General features: G+C 39.3%; 1 protein-coding gene across 1 annotated transcript in view; it reads left to right on the top strand.

The window, feature by feature from the left end:
• DSCAM (DS cell adhesion molecule) overlaps positions 1-21,232 on the top strand; it is a 474,394-nt gene that overhangs the window by 428,920 nt on the left and 24,242 nt on the right. Inside the window, exons 27-31 of the mRNA XM_052794447.1 lie at positions 434-610; positions 7,257-7,287; positions 12,940-13,055; positions 15,780-15,929; positions 19,715-19,912. Of these exons, the coding sequence (XP_052650407.1) occupies positions 434-610; positions 7,257-7,287; positions 12,940-13,055; positions 15,780-15,929; positions 19,715-19,912 (672 nt within the window). The remainder of the gene's footprint in view (positions 1-433; positions 611-7,256; positions 7,288-12,939; positions 13,056-15,779; positions 15,930-19,714; positions 19,913-21,232) is intronic.

Consider the following 21,232-nt stretch of genomic DNA (forward strand, 5'->3'; position numbering starts at 1 on the left):
TTGTCAGATATGTTCCTTACAAAGAAAAGCCCAGCAGAAAGTATGAATATGTCGCAGCAGTGCTATTTTCCCATAGTAAGGAGTAACTTACATAGGTAGTAATTCTGAGATCTCTTACAGCTTTGTAATGGTTTAATATGACTTAAAATTAATCATAGTATTTGACTGTATAATGGGCATGGTTTTCTTTCATCAGTGAATGCACTTCTCGATTTCTGATAATCTATGAGTCTCTGCAGTCAGCACCTTGTTACCAGTGTGACTGGTTACATGTGCGTGGCCATTACACATGCAAAGACAACATCTGCCCTGAACATGACAAATCCTTCTTAATGTTCTGCATGCAGCTGAAGCATATAACATGCCATATTCCCTGAAAACTCAATCTTTTGTCTTCATTAATAGGCATCTAATATCATGACACTGTTTCCAGGTACAATCCCTCCACTCATTAAGTCAGTTGTGCAAAGTGAGGAAGGGCTGGCAACCAACGAAGGGCTAAAGATGCTGGTGACCATTTCCTGTATCTTGGTTGGGGTCTTGCTGCTTTTTGTGATGCTGCTGATCGTGCGGCGGAGGAGGAGGGAGCAGAGACTGAAGAGGCTGCGAGGTAAGATGAGAGCTGTGGCACTTATGTCTACATATGCGTACCCCCTGAACATGAAAGTACAAGTGGGGCTGCATGTGACCAAACTGTTCAATCCCCAGTTGGTACAATTTTCCTACAATATGTAACAGACATGAGGCAACAAGGCATATGTGTTTTCTACAGAAATTCCTTCTTTTTCTTTTGGTAGTAAGTTTCTAAAAAATCACTCATGTATGCATTGTTATTATTTTGCATGGGGGAAAGGACAATAATTGTCATGTGTTGGTGTTTGTTTGTTTGTTTTCCTTTTTTTGTTGTTGTTTGTTTCCCTTGTGAACGGTCTCAATAACCTAAAATAATTTTCTTTTGTCAAAGGATAAAATCCGATGTTCTAAAGATGGGGGGATTTCAGTTTTCCAGCAGATGCAAACCATGATTCCCAAATTGTAAAGTGAAAGTAGCCACATGTTAGTAGGTTAGAAAACACAACCAGATATTCTCAGATTTGTTACCACATCTTTTTCCCTATGATGTGTTATAACAGAACTCTTACAACAACACTTCATTGTTCACTGACCTTTCATTGTCACTGATCTGTACTTTTCTCTAATCTTTATTAAAATTCAGGTGTTTGCTATGTGAATAAGTTTTAGAACTGTGAATTTTTTCAACTTTATCAGTCTTCTAGTAAATACCCCCGGCTGAGCCACAACCAGGTTTTTGACCCTTGCAGTCTGCCGCTTCTGCACTTGGCCCTGCATGTTTTGCACTAGCACGCAACAGCAGACCTTACACTGAAGGTATTTGGGAAAAAGCCTTTCAAATCACATACTGAATAAATAGTAAAGCAGTTTATCACCTGCAAAAATAAGTCTAATCATTTCCAAGAGCCACCAAAATGTTTAGTTACTTGTATTTTAACCAAAATGTGATTGTGATATATATTAAAGCCAGGACCAACCCTGGGTATTCCATCTCACCTTAGCACCTACGTGTCTTTCTTTTGGGTCTCATTTTGTCTTTTGTAACAATATTTTTGATGTTTTTACAAAGAGACAGGGATACAGGGCTTTTAGCATGGGCAAATTTGTAGATCAAAGAGGACAACTAGCCTTATGGTTCATACACAGCTCTGGAAATCAGGGCATCTGGATGCTTTAGCTTGTATAATAAATTTCTCATTCAAATCCTTTTAAGTCATTTACCTCTGTGCAGCTTTTTTCACCAAAAAAAGTGGTAGGTTAAGGGTGAAGAAAGTATTATCTTATCTTGTCAGAAATACTGTGGAATTCCATCCAGTAACGAGCAGGGTATTTTGAGCTCCTTGGCTCCAGGAAATGATGGCTACGCACATTTAGTTTTTCATGGTTTATTTACAAGTATTCATAGATTCTTGAGTTACAGTCCCTTAAGAAGGCTGATGATCACTGGCCAGTATGGCTTTTGCATAACGTAAGACTTCTCTGAATTATTTCCTCTAAGAATATAGGGTTTTTCGAAAAATATCTGAGCTTCACTGAAACATAGGCAGTGGCAAAGAATTCATCAGTACTTTTGATAAAAGTCATCAGGATTTAACTACCATTTCTGTAAAAGCTGTGTCTCACTTCTTATCTGAATTTGTCAAGCTATGGCTTGACATCCCAACCATCTGGTCCTGTTATACTTCCGTCTGCTGTACAGGGACTGAAATTCATTTTTGTATCATATTTTCAGTCTCTGAGGGTATTCCTTTTACATGGTGGTAACCAAGTAATTTCTTAATGTTTTAATTGGTAAATGAAACAGATGAATCTTCTTTAATTTTTCTCTGTAGTTTTCCCATCATTTATTAATTTCAAGGCTTTTATCTGGTCCCTTTGCAATCTTTAGGTAGCTTTCCTCATCTGTGTATGCTAGAAATTAACATAATCTTCCAGCAACAGACAGCATCAGATAGAGAGGTAACAGCCTTTCTTCTGTCCCCTTATGGTCTTCTGTCTATATATGCAAGGATCACCTTTTTGGGTACAGCATTGTTTTAAGAATTTGCATTTAACTTCTTATCCCTTGAGAGCATCTGACAATTCTCTGATTACAGTGCAACAGGATAACATTCTCCATTGTATAGCTATGGTGTGTATTCTTGATATATGACCTCATACAGGTATCAACAGATACATTGCTAACTTGTGGCCAACCTACCTGATGATCCAGATTGTTACACCTTAATGACCTGGCATTTTCATTATATTTTAGCTACCTAATTCTTGTGTCATTTTCAAACTTTTATCAGATATTATTTCATTAACTCCAGACAACTGAAGTACCAACAGTGTCATGTCCTATGGTGCATGATGAAAGTTAATATTAAACAATGATTCTCTGCCTAAAATTGTGTTTTGGATATGTTGAAACCCATGTAAAATGGCTGCTGTGTTAATTTTTTATATCATGCTACTTTGCTACTAAAATATTTTGAGGTACCAAAACTTTGCTCTAGAGAAATATAAATATAAATACAATACTTCAACATTATTTAATCGTTTCTCAGTGAGAGTTTCTTCAGTGTCATCAATTCTAAGTGAATTTTAATCTAATTTTAAAAAAATCAACTTTGTTTCACATGGCTGATTGACCACAAGTTTATATTGCTTGTCCTCAATTATTCCAACTACTTTAATTCATTTCATCAAGCTTCATTCCACTTTTTTCATCATTTTTCTCATTGCCCAGATCAGATTGATAGGACTTCAGTAATTCATATTTTTTTTGTTCATTCTTTTTGAAGACTGATCCCATATTAGCCATTTTCTGCTCTTCTGGAGGTTACTTCATGTTCTAAATGTCTTACTGACGATCAGTATTGCTATTCCAAAGAACTCCTTATGAAGTTCTCTAAAAAATCCTGTGTACAAGTTTTTCTCATCTCCTAACTAAAAACCCTGTTTTGCTCTAGTAGTTGTTGTGTTCAACTTTCATCTGAATTAGTTTTGAAATTGAAATCCTGTCATTATGACTTGATATGTATCACCTGGTGGGGTTTCTTTGAGGCACAGGACTCATTTTTCCTAAATCATGATTCCACCATCAACTTTCCTCTAGTCTACATCAGAAATAATAGTTTCCACAGTGGGACCTTCTAAAAGAATTTATATAAGTTACAGATGTAATTCTTGCTTTTGTGGCTCCAGTAGATGTCTTTTCCTTGAACCTGCTTGACAAAGAGGAGTGGGAATTGCAGATTTATTTGCAGTACATTCTGTATGCAGACATTTGTATCTGTGCTTATAGACAATGGGTTTGTGACTGCAGTTTCTGTGGGGCAAATGTAGCATAAGGACAACAGTCTCTCCATTCCTAATCCTTTTACTCCTTGTTTTAGCACGTAGGGACAGGTAACTCTCTTCCTCCTGTGTCATGCCCAGTACGATTTATTTCTCTAGGAGTACTTTGTTTAGAAAGAAAGTGTAGTTTTCAGCAAAGCCTTGATTTTTGCTCAGTTTAGTAGTTCCACAGGTCAGGCCACAAGAAGGTCAATTGACTGCTGGAGTTCATGCCGCCATTCAGTAGGTCAGCATATATTATAACAGAGAAACCTGATGACTTACCACTCTTTCTCCTTACTATTAACCTAGCTCCACTACTACCATAATAGTTTTCCCTTTGTTTTTAAATCCAACTCACCTTAATCCAAGCAGAAAGTATCAGTGCATCATGATAGTTCAGAAGTGCCAGCATGCAAGATAAAACTGTATCACGGCCCCTGATTTCCCAGGGGGCAAGCCAAATGTGTTAAGAATTTTAAAGGCAGCTGCCCCAGCAAATGGAAGTGAGGGCTGCCGCTGGGTCCATGCCTGTCGGCACAGTCGTATGTCAAACCCACGGCGAGGAGCAGTTTGTCTTTTTCACTAAGGTATGGGGGATGCTTGGCTGGAGCGGGAAATCATCCCCTTCACTCTGTCATTCATGGCCTCCCTGAGCCCTGTTTTGCCCACCTGAAAGCTGGGAGATAGGATGCTGGCAGAGATACTGGCTCATTTTATGAAGAATTCTCAGTTTGCTGATCAAAACTGTAATTTAGGAAATGCACATTACAATCCGTAGTCTATACTCACTGGTTTGTGAAACCAGCATTTCTCCTATAGCTGATGTTTTGGACACACTGTTACCATATTCAGTTGCTTTTAGGCTTCTGGATTTTGCTTTGACAGATACATAAGATCCCTTATCTTCTTGGGATGTTTGTTTTGGTCCAGTCCTACACCAGCCTGTGTGTCCAGGACAGCCATCATTAACTATAGTAATGCTGCTGACCATTGTAACTATCTGCTTGAATAACTAGTACATTCAAACCCTGCTGATGGAGTTCCTTTTTTTTCTGCAGTACTTCCTTATTCAGCTTTTGACACATAACATGATCTTGCATGATGCCTCATGTTATTTTTGATTGAAGTTGCACAATCTCCTTTGCATCTCTTTGACCAAGAATGCATATATGTTAATGTGCGTTTGAATATGTGCCATATACATTTAATGGTGAGGACATAACATTTTTTTCCAGATGCAGCATGGAACACAGCTATATGCTGTGCAGCACCTGAGAACATGTGAGGGAGATTTTTTGTCATTTAAACAAAACTAAAAAGCAAACTGAACGACATTGGGCCAAGCAACCTTCAACTTTCTCCCTTCAGCTTTTCTTGAGTTGTGAGTTACTAGCACAAGTATCCATAATCTTCACTTAAGGGGGCAGCAATTGCTTCACAAAAGCTGCTAGCTGAATGAAAACAATATTTGCATGTTAAATCACCCTTATTATATGTGCCAGAGGGAGAATGTGTGCATAGTCTCTTCATGATCCTAGTGATGCTAGAATAACAAGAAGCATCATAAAGTTTGCTGAAAAAAACATGACTTGGAACCAGAGCTGCTTTGTTTTTTAAAGTGTTCTTCAGAAGAACTGGATCCCTTCCTGGGTCCTTAGAAGTCAGTAGCAAAACTATCTCTGGGTCATTTAGGAGCAGCAGTGGTATTTTTCTTTCTGACTGATGATAAAGACATTGTCTTCTACTATATAGTACCACTTATAAGAGTGTTAATAGCAAAAGGCAGTCCCAAAGAAAGTGAAAAATAGAAAGTCTGAGTGCTTAAATGGAGCACTGTTTGGATTACATGGGACATCTCAGATGAAGAGTCCTTCCCCCCACCAGGATTCTGCCATGCTTTGTGCTGAAAAGGGATAGGGGAAGGTTAAAAATAAAGGACTGGAAGCACAGAATTTCAGCTTCTTCAGTAGTAGGTGAGGAATAAAGCTTAAAACAGGCAAGCTGGTGCAGTGTGAGAAAAACAGAATGTAGAAAGTGGATGGAAGGGGTTTTGTTGAGGTTTTTTTATGAATAAAAAGAGCCCTTTGTCCATTCCTTTTAAAAATGAATACAAATGTAGCCAAAGCAATGCATTAAGATAGTGGTTTGTTTCTGCCTGTGTCCTCTGAATTTTAAAGGCAGGATATTTAATAGGATCATGGGCAAGAAAATTGTTGTAGGTGTAGGAGACCCAAGAGGTGATTAAGGAATAAAAAGGTGAGATGGAGAAAGCAAAGACAAATTCAGTAAATGGCTTGGCAGGTGCTGGTAGATTTACAACCAGCAGATAAAAGAATAAATTAAAATTTCATGTAATAGGAGAGTCGCTTGAAGACTTAGAACTTGGAACTGTTTTCTTCTCAGATTTGCTTGCCTTGGTTGCACAAAAGGCTGCTTTGTCGCTGTGTGGTATACTTAAAGACTCTGGAGTCAGCATTTTTAAGTGAGTTTGTTTAGCGGCAGACTGCAGAACAAAGCATAGCTGTCTATTTTTGCTGAATATTACTACGGAAATTATTATATTATGTTGACAAAGTTTTACGGAAAGCTGCCTGAAGAATACGTGGTGAACCAACCTTCAGCTGTGTCTTTTGATCTGAGAAGTATCAGAATAATTATATCCCCAAAGGATTTTATGGTAATAATAACAGCAACGACAACAACAGGAGGAATATTGCTCCTTCAGCAGCACCTCATTTTGCAGGGCTGATCCATGTGGGAATAAGCCACCTTCTGTTTTGTGTATAGACTGCCCTCTGAAGACCCAGTAGCAGTTTTGAATTATTGCTAGTGGAAAAACATTCATATTTGAGAGCAACCAAACAAATTAACTCCTTGGAGACCTCCCTTGCTCAGACCTCCATGCAGTCAGGTTTGGTTTGGAAATGGCAGGTTGGCAACTGCTCATCCAGCTTGGGTTTGGCTTCTGCCCAGAAATGGATGTCAACATTTTGTCTTCTTGCCTTTTCTTCCTTCCTCACCTTTTCACTTGCTAGCTGTGGCATGAAGGAACAGAGATCCCCGTTACTGGTTAAACTGTTCCTGCTTCTAATAAGTTTCTGTAGTTTTTTCTAGTTAAGCCAATGGTAACTTGTACTTCTCTAAGCATCTTTGGTGCTACTGATGAACTAAACAGGGCTGTCTGGGGCAGAAATGCAGTTTCAGCAAAAGTAGGGACTTTAGAGATGATTTTATTCTTGCCACTGATCTGAGAAACAACCGTGGTCTTACACAAGGCTGATTGAAATCACTTACTTCCTAAGAATCAAGCTATCAAATAGATTTTCATTTGTGATGACATTTCTTCTATTTTCTTCTAGATGCAAAGAGTTTGGCTGAAATGCTTATGAGGTAAGAATAGACTTAATGTTTTTAAATTGAAAAATGTCTGTCAACTATGGCATCATATTTAAAAATTATTATAGGGACAAACGGAGAAGTAAACCTTCTATTCCTAAGTCCTTTTTCAAAACACACCATTTGACTGTCTGTTAAGAGCTAGGACACATTGCTGGTTAGCAATGGAAAAAAAAAAGACAATTTTGGACAGTATCTGTGAGGGAATACAATGGTAAAAAACTGAGAACTCTGTGTTAGTAGATTAAATTATAGAAGCTATGTAGGTCCGTTTGGACATTTTTCCTATTCAGAAAAACATTTTCATAATACGTACCAAAGTAATTGCTCTTCAGAGAACATCTGATTGAAGGCAGTAAGTGCCTGGATGCGAACATCTCTAAATTTTACAGTTATATTTATGTAATTCACTATTGCTAGCTGCTTATACCCAAAGGTATAGAAGAGCAGGTAAATCCATTTATTATTTTTCAGTTCTGTTCCATTAGCTCAGCATCCAGAAATCTAATTCAGTTGTTGAATTGCAACAGAATGACTATTCTGGCACCACAATTCTTTCAAAGATGGAAATTTCATCTCTTCAATGTTTATTGTTTTGTCTGGGGAGAATATTGAACTTTAAAACTGCTGCATATATTTGAAAACGGGATCACCAAGGGATTATTTTTAAGTTCAAATGAGTTTAAGTTCAAAATTGGTTTGCTAGAAAATCTTTTTATTTTTAAGCAACAAATTTGAGAATGTCATAGATATTTTACCAAATGAACTGTACTCTAAACTTCCTCACCCGTGATAAACTTCACCTGCTATTGTAAGAATATACTTTCCAAAGACATGGTGACAGATGGTTTTAGTGTAAACTCAGCTTTAAGCCAATACATCTGAATAGTCCCACTGATGTTAACAAGACTGGTCATGCAGGTCAGGTCATACCCTTCCTACCTGCCAGTTAGAAATCCCTGCTAGCAGCAGATTGCAGGTTTAAGCAACTTCGGGAAGATATGCTCTGCTATTTTTCAGTGTCGCAGAAAACAGCACAGATTAGCATATGCAGCAAGCCTGTTCCCGAAAGAAACCCAGCACAGACTGGCTGAAACTCCTGGATGAAGATATTCAGTCCCAGTGACAACCACACATAACACCTCTGCAAGGCCATTTCAGAGTCTCACTCCTCTGATGCTCAGAAAACTCTATCAAACTGCCAACATAAGTGTCCGGTTTCGACCCATTTTTTCCTCTGGTGCTGTCAACCTTCAAATTAAAGAGCTTCTTTTGCCCTCCCCACCTGATGCACTCAGAGAGCAGTCAGGTTCCTTCCCAGCCTTTAGTTCAGAGTTGGTTTTCTAGGTAATTCATCTGCCACTGTTTCTTTTTGCTTTTCCTTTCACCGACATTGAAATATGATCAAGTCGGTTTCCCCCATCTCGTTTATTAACAAATAATCTTGTTTTTATTAAATAGTCATATTTTATATTTCTCTTCTAAAAGTGTGAACAGAGGCAAATGACTACCAAACCAGGACTTTAGAGGAAATAGGGGATAAAGGCCTACATTTGCAGACACGTCATAACTTGGAGCTCTCAGAATGATGCTGTATAGGAGAACCTGCTTTCTACAGGCTAAATGCTGTGTCACTTGTGATAAATATGATATACCTCCAACTGAAACCTGAGCTACCCGCTATCACTAGATGTTCCTGAAGATTTAGCATGTTAATAATCAAAGGATAATAAGGCCTCTCCAAAGCAATAGTCACTTATTATAAACCCCATGGTATTTTATATCTTTTAGATTTCACCAAAATCTGCTATGATAAAAATATCAAAAAAAGAGGGTATGCTGTGGGTTATGCCTTGATGTTTATTAATTGGACAGAAAGCAGAAAAGATGATTCCCTGCTTGGTAGGAAGGTGTGAGGATGGAGAGAGCTTTGTGTATCTTCCACTTTGAGATTTCAATGAGCATGTGTAAAGCTGATTAAGAATGGAGCTTTAGTCTTTGCTTTGAAAGTCGCTGGCTTTGGCTGTGTAAGTCAAATATCTGGGGAGCAGGATAAGCCCCAGTAGTTAGCAGTTTAACAGGAGCTGCACAACTTGTTGCTGATACCTTAAACTAGCAAATAAAATTTCCTGCTGCTGTACAATCACAGCTTTTTTATGTTTCTTTTGGGTGAAAGCATTGGTCCAGCCAACTTCTTTGTAACAGTTCACTGTGAATTAGTATAGCAATCAACTGAGCTTTCTAATTTTGACCACAACGTGAGGAAACTTTTCTCCTCAAATATCCCTCTGTCAGGCTGCTTATTCACACAATTTAGTTTTCCATATGTTTTTACAACAACCATCTTAGACATCAGGAAACTGTGATGTGGCCTCTCTGCCAAGGATCCGGAGTGATTTGGGGTTTTCAGAGCACCATATTTAATCCCTTTACATAACTAGCTTGATTGGTTTAACCCTCTCCTGTGCATACAGACAGTCACTCAAGTAAGTATTTTTTTTATTAAAGATCCAGAAAGATTATTTAAAAGGCAATGTTCTTTTAACTATGTACACTCTTTCAAAATATATTATACACTGTACTTGCTCTGGAAAAAGGCCCATTTATCCACAGACTGTACAGAAAAGCTGTACTTAATCAGACCCAAAGGCCTACGTACCCAAGTATCTGCCTTTCATAGTGGCCAAAAGCAGACACCTGGGTAGAGTAAAAAACTACAGCAAATATGTACTTGTTCCCCAGACAGGCTCCCAGTCTCTAACAATTTGGAGTTCAGAGATTCATTGAACCAGAAGGAATGAATTGTATTATACACAGATCCTTACAAGGTCTGTCAGGTAAAGAACAGCCATAGCACATGTTTAAGTTTGGGAATTTTATATCTGTAGGTTAAGGAAAATATAGGTAGATGTGCTTCCTCCCTTTAAAGAATTAATCATTTGACTCCTCATCCACCAAACTGTTACAATACTCTGATGCCTGAATTTTCCTAGGTTAGAAAATACTTGGGCACCAAACTTCAGAATTGCAATCCTAAAAATCTTTGCCTCGCTGCCAAGTCCTAGAGGCACTTAATTGCTGTTGGCACTTTAGGTTTTTATAACCTCAAAGCTGAGCTATTGTGGTCTGCAGAAAATAATTCAAAATTCCTTGAGCCAGAAAAGAGATAGCATGCTAATCAGCAGCAACACTCTTGCTACTGCCAATTGCCTTTCTGTGTTTGGACACTCCACGCCACCGTGCCGCTGCATACAGGAGAATTAATTACACCAGTAAGGAGGAAGAGAGAGATCACACAAAATGAGGCATAAATCTTGAGTATAGTAGGGAATTTTCATGCATATAGAGAGACCTGGGTTCCAGTTCTGGCTTGAAGGACCTTCCACATATTTTGCATAAAGCTATCACTGGAGCCAAGAATGGAATTCAGAATTCTCTCTTGGCAGGTGAGCAATAACACTGCAAACCTGGGGAACCGTCCTCCTGCTCCCTGTGGTCCAAACAATACTTTCTGTGTGGTTGAGTACTTTGCAATAGTAGGAATATAGAACATTCATACTGCAGAAGAGCTTCTAGCTCTCACTGGGATTCTGGGGTCTGCATTCTCTGAGGAAAATGTCTGATTTGATCCCTTTGTCTCCTGTGTCCCTGGTGAGCGGAGGAGGGGTGCAATGATGCATTTATTAAACTCAGTTATGTATTGCACAGATTCTATGTGTATCTGGTTGCATGTATCCTATAACTATTGGATTATTGATTATTAATTGAAATTAGACCTCAGAAATTCAGTTTTCTACTTGATCCAGGTTTGCTCTATGATTTTGGACAAGCCCAAAGTAGTCCGACTTTTCAAGGGCATGTATTCAAGTATATTTGGCATGCAGATAATATATTAGTCTCTGATTCTCTTAACATTTCAGCGACTTGAGTGGAAATCAATAGGAGAGTGGCATCTAATCCATGCAGCGACTTTGCAGAGACTTCGAGAACATCAGCGTGGAATTTGTCTGCATTTTAGGATCCTAAATGTCTTTGAAAATTTATGTGCTTAATAACACACTGTGACTACTATTCTCCACTGATTATATATGGAGAAAAGTCTGGGCAGCCCTTGGGTAGCTCTCCTGATATTTTGCTTCCATAATGATTAAATGAGGCACCAGTTGTAGGCTGTTTGAATGCATTTCAGCTATCCATCTGTACATGATGGCAACAGTACCACCTAACTACCCAGGTAAAGACAGAGACGTTAAAGTTTCAGATGCATAGATATTGCTAATCCTGGGGACCACAAGAGCGGGGAAAGCCAGAAGGTGAGAATCAGCCAGAGAGGTGTACCTGTGTGCCTTGCGGATCTCAGTCTTGGATTTGGAGCAGAATTAGACCACGTGACAAGGAAATTCCTCCTAAAAAAGACTCTAGGAGAACCTCCAAACCTGCAGTAATTAGGTCTTGCTCACATGGAGACACAACAGGAAGTTAAGGCAAATTGTCTAGAGATGTGGGCTCATCATACATGCATTAATCTCTGATGTAGAGGCCTGCACTCAGGGATGATGTGAGCTTATCATCAAGCAGCTTAATAGTCCTCCGCTGATTCCATTAACAACAATAATTCATTGCCAAAGGAGAATTAAACCAAGTGATCTACAGCTACTTTACAGTCGAAAATGAGCCTCCACTTTTAGATTTTAAAGCTTTTTGAAGTCTGAGCACATGGATCACACTACTGGCTGATTTGTCTTAACTTTCCTCAGCCTCCCCACATATAGAAGTATTTGCAAATATTTCCTCTCCTCCAAAGAGTAATTACATCTAAAAGGGCAAAAAGTTCCTGGGTTTTCAGTGCAGTCTGAAGGTTTCTTGGTGCAAGCTCTGTACTAGAAATTATTGTAGCACTCAGTTTTACTTTCCATTTTCATTTGCTTTTGGTAGACAGCTCATTTAAGAAGTCATTTTCTGGTACACAAACTTCAACATGAAATTGTTTCAATTTGCATGATGATAGAATAATTGGTTTATGTTCTTTTTTAGAATATTGCATCAATCAATTAGAAATAATCCATGATTGTAAACAAGATTTGCCATTCTAGTCTTGGAACATCAATGGGACTAAAACCTTTATTTATTTTATGCAATTTATTAATGGAATCCCTAGTTGTTAATTTACTTTTTCATTTATCAATTCTAGTGATGTTTGGAATTATCTAATGAAAAATAATGAAAAGTTAAAAAAATAATTAGAAATTACTCAAGACATCATTTTCCTACCAACCTGTTTGATCAGTTGTGTGTTTCTTGACTCATTCTTGAGGAATGAAAGAAAAGGTCCATCTTGCAAAGTGTTTTTACTAATTTCATTATATGACACTTGAAGAAAACTATACAAAATTTTCAGGAGATTCCTACTGATAAAGAATAGACCAAATCCCTCAACACTGTGCATTCATCTAATTGCTTGTCATGTGCAATAAATTAATACCATGCACTTGTTCTGAAGAGGGGGAAATAAGATGTATGACTATTTTTGCTGATTATGGTTACATTATTTTTTGTCTGAGCTGGACAGATTCAAAATGAGGAAGTTTGCAAGTATCTTTCCACTTAGGCTGAAAGTTAATGTGTTTGCTTCTCTTTTGTTTTTAGCAAGAACACCAGGACATCAGATACACTTAATAAGCAGCAGCAAACACTGAGGATGCACATAGACATTCCCAGAGCACAGCTTCTGATTGAGGAGAGGGACACGATGGAGACCATTGGTAAACTCTTGTTGGGCTTGTTTTCACTGGTTAATGTAACAGTCACTTTACCCCACACCTTTTCCCCACTGCACACATCAAGAAAAAAGAGCTACAAAGTAATTTGCCACATTTGAAAACTGAACTGATTTTTTTTCTCCCCTTTGAATCATTTTCCATTTTAAGTAATCTCAGTACAGTATTTAAAATAATGCAGGACATAAGGAAAATGAAGCAGGTGGAAAGAGCTGCTTGAAGGAAATGTAAATGAAGACTGGCAGTTTTATGATTTTCATTTTGATTTCTCTTTTGGCTTTGACTATGCAGTTGGATCACTGGCATTACTTATAAGGAAAATGAAATTCTGAAACTACAATATCAGTATTTAAAGATTGGCAACAGCCAACTTCTAAAACTTAGACATTGCATATTGTATCCACCTGTTCATAGCAAATGATATTTCAACATTTTGATCAGTTTTCAGCTTTTGTGTATCCATGCAAAATTCAAATCTAAACTGTTTCACACAACAGAAAACAAGATTTCTCATGTGGCTGGCACATAGCTGAACTGTCATGAAAAATAGAATTGTTTGGTGTTGGGGGTTTTTTCCAACTAATTTAAACACAAGGTGTCTGAAATCTCAACAGAAGAAATATACAACCTGATCTTGTGACTGTATGGGTACACACCATGGCGAGACCCTCCAGAATGACTGATCTTGTTAGACTTCTGATTTATTTGGATTCAAATCTGTGTAGAAGAAGCCTATGCTGGCTAAGAGTGTAACAGCATCCCAGGGACGGCGTGGCTCCCCAGAAGCTGGGAGCAGCATCTCTGCATGTCCTGTCCTTGCCTGCACTGGGGAGGGACAAGCTCCTTTAGCCCTGCACCCTGTCACACTTGCTGTCAGTCTGGCATGGGGGGGGGGTGGCCTCAGGGGACATTTCACATTTTGTGCTGCACATTTGAAAAGGAGACCTATGCTTAACTGGAAATACAGACTTTTTAAAATCCTGATTTGAGCTTCCCAAAGTTTGCCTCTCTGATGCAGTCTTTTGTGCCAGGCTTCATCCTAAAGACAGTTTTTATTTTTGAGTTACAGTTGCTGAGCAATAGGGGGTTATACCAGAAATACCATTAGTGCCTTAACTGTATCAATGCGATCAGTGCCTTGGTAATAGCCAGGTCTCCACACAGCACTCAGAATAAGCAGGCACTTTGGCAGTCTTTGACATAGTTTACTGCCAAGAGGCTTTATTCCCAACTTTATTAAGAGCTCATCTTTTGCCAGAGACAGAGTAGTTTGATTTCATAATGCTTATTCTATTTATGGCCTTCTTTGGGTAAAAAATGCTAGTTATGTTATTGTGCAGAATTGTTTGCCTTAATGGTATCTTGTCAAGTTAAAAACCCCCCAAAACCAGGAATGCTTAGAAGAAGCGGATCAACCTCCGCTGACTAGTAAATGCACAGAAGCCCCACTGCTGCCAGTCCCTTTAGAAATACATTACAAATCTATATAGCATAGCATCGCAGGAAGCTCTTGTGGCTTTTATTACTATTATGAATGCATAGAAAGCCTGTAAAGAATGCAAAAGATAATCTGATAGCATGCAAATAGTTGTTCTGCAAGCAGAAAGTCAGTGGAAGATTTATTGCTGTTAAACCTTCCATGATGAAGTGGACCAGATTCCTCTTTGGAGCAGAAGAAATACAATACAGAGATCACAACTGAAAAAAAAAGTAAGTGCTGTATAGCGCTGGCTTTCTCCAGGGATCAAGGTCTGTGTAGAAATTTGGTGAATAAATCCTACCCCATAGGCAAGCAATAGGCAGCAGAACCATACAGCAAAGGTCAATGCTCACCTTTTTCTTCCAGTCCTTCCCAAGGGCAGGCTTTACCTTGCACCTTTCTTTGCAGCTGCAGGTAAGCCCATAGTCAGCTGGACTGACTATGTTGAGAGAAACTTATATGACTCACATAAAGCTCCCCAAAGCTTCTTTTCAAACCTATGGTGGTGAGGTTTGGTGCAGAGAGAGCTGGTAGGACTTAGCCCTTAGTTTCCAGAGCAGCAAAACACTGGACTTAAGGATGCTTAGCTGCCCTGCAAGTATATTTCCATCGCCTTCACCGCGGTAGTCACATGCTTAAAAAATAAGCAACTCCCTGAGAACAGTCTTGGGTCATCACCATCCCTTCTGTAATATTCTGTCTCTGGAGAAAAAGCTGACTGGTAGAGGGTTAGTTAGCAACATTACCTAATGACCTCGTTTTGGGAAGACATAGGTGATTTCAGTGAGGACATTACTAATTATGTTAATAAAAAGAAATAAATGCAATATGTTGTTGACAAATTCAGCTGAGCTCTCTGAAAATGAAAGGGAAGAAGGCAGTGTTCAAAAGATGGGGAAGAAGGAATTAGGGCCAAAATTAATTACACACAAATTAGCTTTTTGGAAGGATGCTTAATAGCCTCGGTTGCACATTTCTAAAGTGAAATCACAAAGAATGACATGAAAACTACACTTATTATTTAGTTTTGTATGAACTTTGAGTTTAAACCCAGAGCTCCCAAGCTGCGGTACACACTTCAAAGCCATCTTCAGTCCTGCAGAGAAGAGGGAGCTGCCGCTGTCACTGGTGGTGCCCAGCCGAAAATGTCTGAAGACTTGCTGTAAAGCTCTTATGTTGGCAAACACAAAATTCGTTACACATTATCTGATGGTTTTTTTAACTTACAGATGACAGATCAACAGTTCTGCTCACTGATGCTGACTTTGGAGAGACATCTAAGCAGAAGTCACTGACTGTCACCCACACAGTACATTACCAGTCTGTGTCACAAGCTACAGGACCACTGGTGGATGTTTCTGATGCCCGGCCAGGAACAAGTAAGCATATAAGAGAATATGTTACCTGGAGAGAAGAAAGCTATAGGAAAATTAATACTGTGCTCCTGCGTTTGCATCCTCATGGGATTTTTTTTCTTCAATCTGAAAGTTGAGAGAAGTCTATTTAGGTCAGCAGAGAACATTTCTTATACAATTGCATTTAGTGATTCAATATGGTAAAAATGGCATACGCATCTGCAATGCAATTTGAAATAATTCATACCTGGCTTTCATTAAACCAAATGCATGCTAGATTTTAATTTCTGGAATTTATTGGGTAAATTAGCTTAATGGCTTTTAGTGTCTAATATATTTTTTTCTTAATGATCAATCTTTATTGTATTTCAAAATACATCTTCCCTCCTTATCTATCAATCAGGCAAGAAATACATTTCTCATTATTGCTTTTCTGAAGTTGGATTTCCAGTTTTAGTTATTATGGTAAATTACTTTTCCCAGATATATTCATCCTGAGTTATTCTCATAGTGATTAAAATACTATCATAAATTAATAAACTGCAGCAATCCATTCTTCTTATATCTCTCATGAATGTGTTCCATATCCATGTAAATGGGAAAAAAAAATCACTAGATCAAAGGAATACTTATGAGTTAGGAATATTACCAAAATGTAGTTCACTAGCAGTGTGCAATTTCTAAAATCTCTTGGATTATTTCTATCCCCTGATGGTTCCAGAATTTGTTTACTTGGTGAGTTCGGTGAAAATAAACACTGAAAGCCTAGTTGCTAGAATGCAGATTATTCGAAAAATCTTAATTTAATCTCCTTTTCCACCCCAGTCTTTATAAATGGTAGCTGTTCTAGTCCTGACTAGTTGCTGCTTTTCTAACTCTGACAGTTTTAAAATGTGGTTAGTTATTTCTTGAGGACTAGTTTAGTACCACAATTTTTCATCTATGGAGAGTCATGGCATTTGAATTAGAAGAGTCAAGACACGATATTTGTTTTCTTTCTGGTACCACTCTCGTCTCGTTCCTTTAATTCATGTATATGCTGGCTAGCCTGCTCACTAAAAGCAAAAATATCATCATATAATTTTTATCATGTTGGCCAATCAAGATTGTCTGAGTAAACAATGGACTCTCCATCGTTTTCCAATCCTGCCTTTTCTACTAAGGAAAGAGACACCACCCCAAAACCGTATGCCTGTATCATGCCACAGCATTTTATGGCACCAGCACCTTCCATACCTAATGCCTTTTTTGTGTGCAGTTATGTCCTTCAAATTCCTTCAAATTAAACTTGGATTTAACTCATGTGTAAGGGTATGATCCATGTCCAGCCCAGCTTTGGAAATAGAAATCCACCATCACTTCTATTATGCAGTAAAGATCTAATTGCAGCAGTGCACAGTGCTGGGTCAAAGACTTTTAGGTAGTGTTCTCTGGATTTAGGACACTAATATAGCCTTGATAGAGGCTAGACAATGAGATTTTGCGTAGACCCACAGCTTTCTCTGTGAAGAGGGGAGCAGTGCCCAGCTGGACGGCTCAGAGGTTATGGATCCTCCTGTATGAGCACACTCACACTCACTGATAGGCAAATATTCCCTTACAGCACTTTTGAAGTTGTTCTCTAGTTCTTTTGTATTTATTTATAAAAGAGGTATGCTCCATGAACCTTTGCCTTGCTCACCTCAGCTCTCTACAGTTATGTTTCAGCATATGACAGCAGAGCTGGCTTAACAACCGGGGCACCAGATGTGTGCTGTTTTCCATCACACAGGCAGCTCTGGAGCCTGCTGCGTCCCTGCTACAGAGTCCCTTACGCAGGCGCAGCACAGCTGGTGCAGAGCTACTGCTCAGCACATGCTCAGCAGGATGAGCACTGACCTCCTGTGCTGGCAGCAGGCTCTCCCACCTCCTTCAAATTGCTGACGAAAGCCTTCTGAGTCACGGGGTCAGAGAACAGCTGAGGTTGGAAGGGAGGGACCTCTGGGCACCAGGTAGTCTGACCCCTCTGCTTAAAGCAAGGTCAGCTAGAGCCAGCTGCCCAGGGCCATGCGCAGATGACTTTTGAATATCTTCAAGGATGGAGACTCCACCACCTCTCTGGGCAACCTGCTCCAGTGCTCAGCCTCCCTCACAGTGAAGTGTTTCCTGATGTTCAGAGAGAAGCTCCCGTGTTTCACCTTGTGGCCATTGCCTCTGGTCCTGTCACTGGGCACCACCGAAAAGAGCCTGGCTCTGTCCAATTTGCACCTTCCCTTCAGGTATTTATATATATTGACAAAATGCCCCCGATCCTTCTCTTCTCTTCTGCAGACGATGCAGCCCCAGCACCAAGCCAAGCGTTTTCCCACTAGCACTCTCCTCCTGTCCTTCATGTCTTCCTTCGAGGCAGACACGAGGCTCGCTTCTGGCTATGACAGCCACGTGCCAACTTTCCACAGCTGGAACAAGCAGTGGTTTATACTGACAGGCTGGTCACGTTGTGCCAAGTGCATTTTTGGATGTTATCCATGTGAGGTGGCTATGTGTTGCACTACCAGGAGGATCAATTATCAATGACATTGGGTTCATATTTTTCCGCTGCTGTAAGGGGAAGATGTGAAATAGGAGAAGGATCAGACCATAGCTAGTACTAGTAAATAAATGCCTTGTTTCTTTGAAGCAACAGAATACAAATTCTTACTCGGAATGCTTAGGCAGAAGCAATGCTCAGAGTCATTATCTGGGTATTGTTTTTTTTCTTTAAATTGCTTCTGTTAAAGTCTCTTACCTCAAAGACTGACAACTTCACCATTTGAATGTCAAAGAACATTTGAATAGATTTGAATTTTTCATTTCTAATACCCTTTCTATTGTTAGTAATATCCTTTCAGAAGCTTCGAAGAGAAATCCTTCAGTGCTGATTTAGTCACTTTCTGTTTGCCACATAATGATTTTTCTGTTCCACTTTCTTTGTTAGGGAGGACAAGCCTCACTTTTACAGAAGAACTATTTATTAACAAAATTAAGGAGGTCAGTTCTGGCAGATAGCTCACTTTAACTCCCTTGGTCACCATATTATCTCCAGGATAATAAAAAATAAACCATTGCTGACCTTAAACAAGTAGCAGATTACTTGTAAAGTTTAAGAAATTGTATTTCTTTACTAATTTTTTTTTAAAACAGTCAAATCTTTATGAACCTGTTCTTACTGAAACTCTGATGGCACTATTACAGGTTATGCTTTATGTCTTGGTTACTTGTTAAAAAAACCAGGGAATCTGTAGCTGATTAATACTGCAATATAGTAAAAGTATTAGTAAAATGTCCAGAATAGGAAATTATATATTACCACATTTCTGAGCACATGTTTTTACGAACTGAGAGCAGGTACTTGGTGTAGGGTGTTTCTGAGGGCACATCTACACTGATAATTTACCTTGGACTTCGCTTGAGATGTGGTGTGAAATCCCTGACCAGATCTACTTGCCTTGTGCTCTTTCACATCTCAAAGTGGTTTTGGTTCTGGAGAACTGCTTAAGTTGGAGTAAAGGGATAATGAATGTGTCAATGGGAGGTTGGTGGGGCCTCAGCTCTTCAGTTGCACTGTTTTTTAAAATGTATGGTTTCATTAGAAAGAGGGTATTTCAAAAAAGCATTAGCAGTTTGGTAATGAACAGCATTTTCACTGTTCTTTCCCCCTCCCCCCAAAGAATGTTTTGTGGGGGTTTTTTAACCAGTACGATTTCAGTGGCCATCCCCTTCTGACAGGGCTTGTTTCCTTATCAATTCAAGAGCCTAGTGGCAAACACCCTCTCTGTTATCCGCCACAGATCCTACCACAAGGAGGAGTGCCAAAACCGGATCCACAGCTCGCAACCGCTACGCCAGTCAGTGGACCCTCAACAGACCTCACCCCACCATATCAGCTCATACCCTCACCACAGACTGGAGGCTGCCCACCCCCAGGCCAGCAGGATCAGTGGACAAGGAAAGCGACAGCTACAGCGTCAGCCCCTCGCAGGACACCGGTACGGGGCTCTCTGCAGGGCCGCGCTGGGAAACGGGACAGTGGTAGCTGCAGTGACCTTCTTGGTCCTTGGTGTACTTCATTTGGTGCTTAGGTGTCATTATTTTTTCCTTGCCAGGGTGTTTTTCTGTGGGCTATTTATAAGGGGTGCCACAAACGCATATAGTGCCGATGATAACAAATATTGTGCCCGTGGTTTCTGATGCCACACATGCATACTGGAGCCCTCTGAAAGATATGGTGGTAATTTTTCCTGTAGCCAAAGTGCTGTACTTCCTGTATCTGAAGGAAAAAGTAGTATTTGCTGCATGAAACGGCATTGACCAGGAAGGGGCAGTATTAGCAACCAAGAATATGCCTGAATCATAGGTGGAATGGTTTTAAGGTTTGAGCTACACTGAGGTTTGTATTTTCCTTTTCACATTCCTATAATATGCTCACAGGGTTTATTCTAGGTGGAAAAAATAAGAATGAAAAATCTGGAATTAGAGTCCACATCAAAATCCATTCATATCACTGAATGCTGCAGCAGCTAGCTCTGTTTTTTCCTGAGAAACAGCATAGGTTTTATTCCTCTAGATGATAACTGGGGAGACACTGAATACATAATCTGCCTGCAGTCTTCATCTCTTCTTGATGTCTTCACATTATAAATGCGATTGTACCTGGAAAAAAAAAAGCTTTCTCCTCTGCCCTACACTGAACAAGTGACAAAAAAGGGCAAATAAATGAGTAAATGATTAAGCAGAGGAATAGTCACGAAGCAAATCTAATAAAAGTTAAATATGAAGAAAGGTAAAATACTATTCAAAGGTATGCCTGACAGAAGCAAATTCAGGCTTACTCTGGCCTCCTCAGATTAAGGAAAATATTTGTCACGTGAAAAAGCTATGTGTTAGAGCTACAAAGCAGTAGGTGTGACTTTTGATTCTTTCTATAAGGACAAGCATCTGACTTCCCTTATGTCCAGTAACTTATAGGTTGGAGTTCTCATCTTTTCACAGTTCATCCTCCTAAACTTGCAGACCCCTGTGTTGTCTCCATAGGGTAACGGCACTCAATAGATGCCTCTAGCCAGCTGACAGACTTCATCCTGATTTCTTCAGGTAGAATTATCATAAGGCTTTAAGGATTAACTCTAATAGCTATACAGATACAAAATAAATAGCAAATGTTATCTCAGTAACTCTTTTTGTAGACATTCCAGATTTCAGGTGCCCTTGCATGTGTTCCAACATTTTGTCACCCAATGATATTTTCCAATGCACGTGGCAAAGGGAGATAATTCAATTTGCTGTGTAGTTTAATAGACAAACTACAT

Source organism: Harpia harpyja, chromosome 8, assembly GCF_026419915.1.
Source record: "Harpia harpyja isolate bHarHar1 chromosome 8, bHarHar1 primary haplotype, whole genome shotgun sequence".
NCBI classification, from domain to species: domain Eukaryota; kingdom Metazoa; phylum Chordata; class Aves; order Accipitriformes; family Accipitridae; genus Harpia; species Harpia harpyja.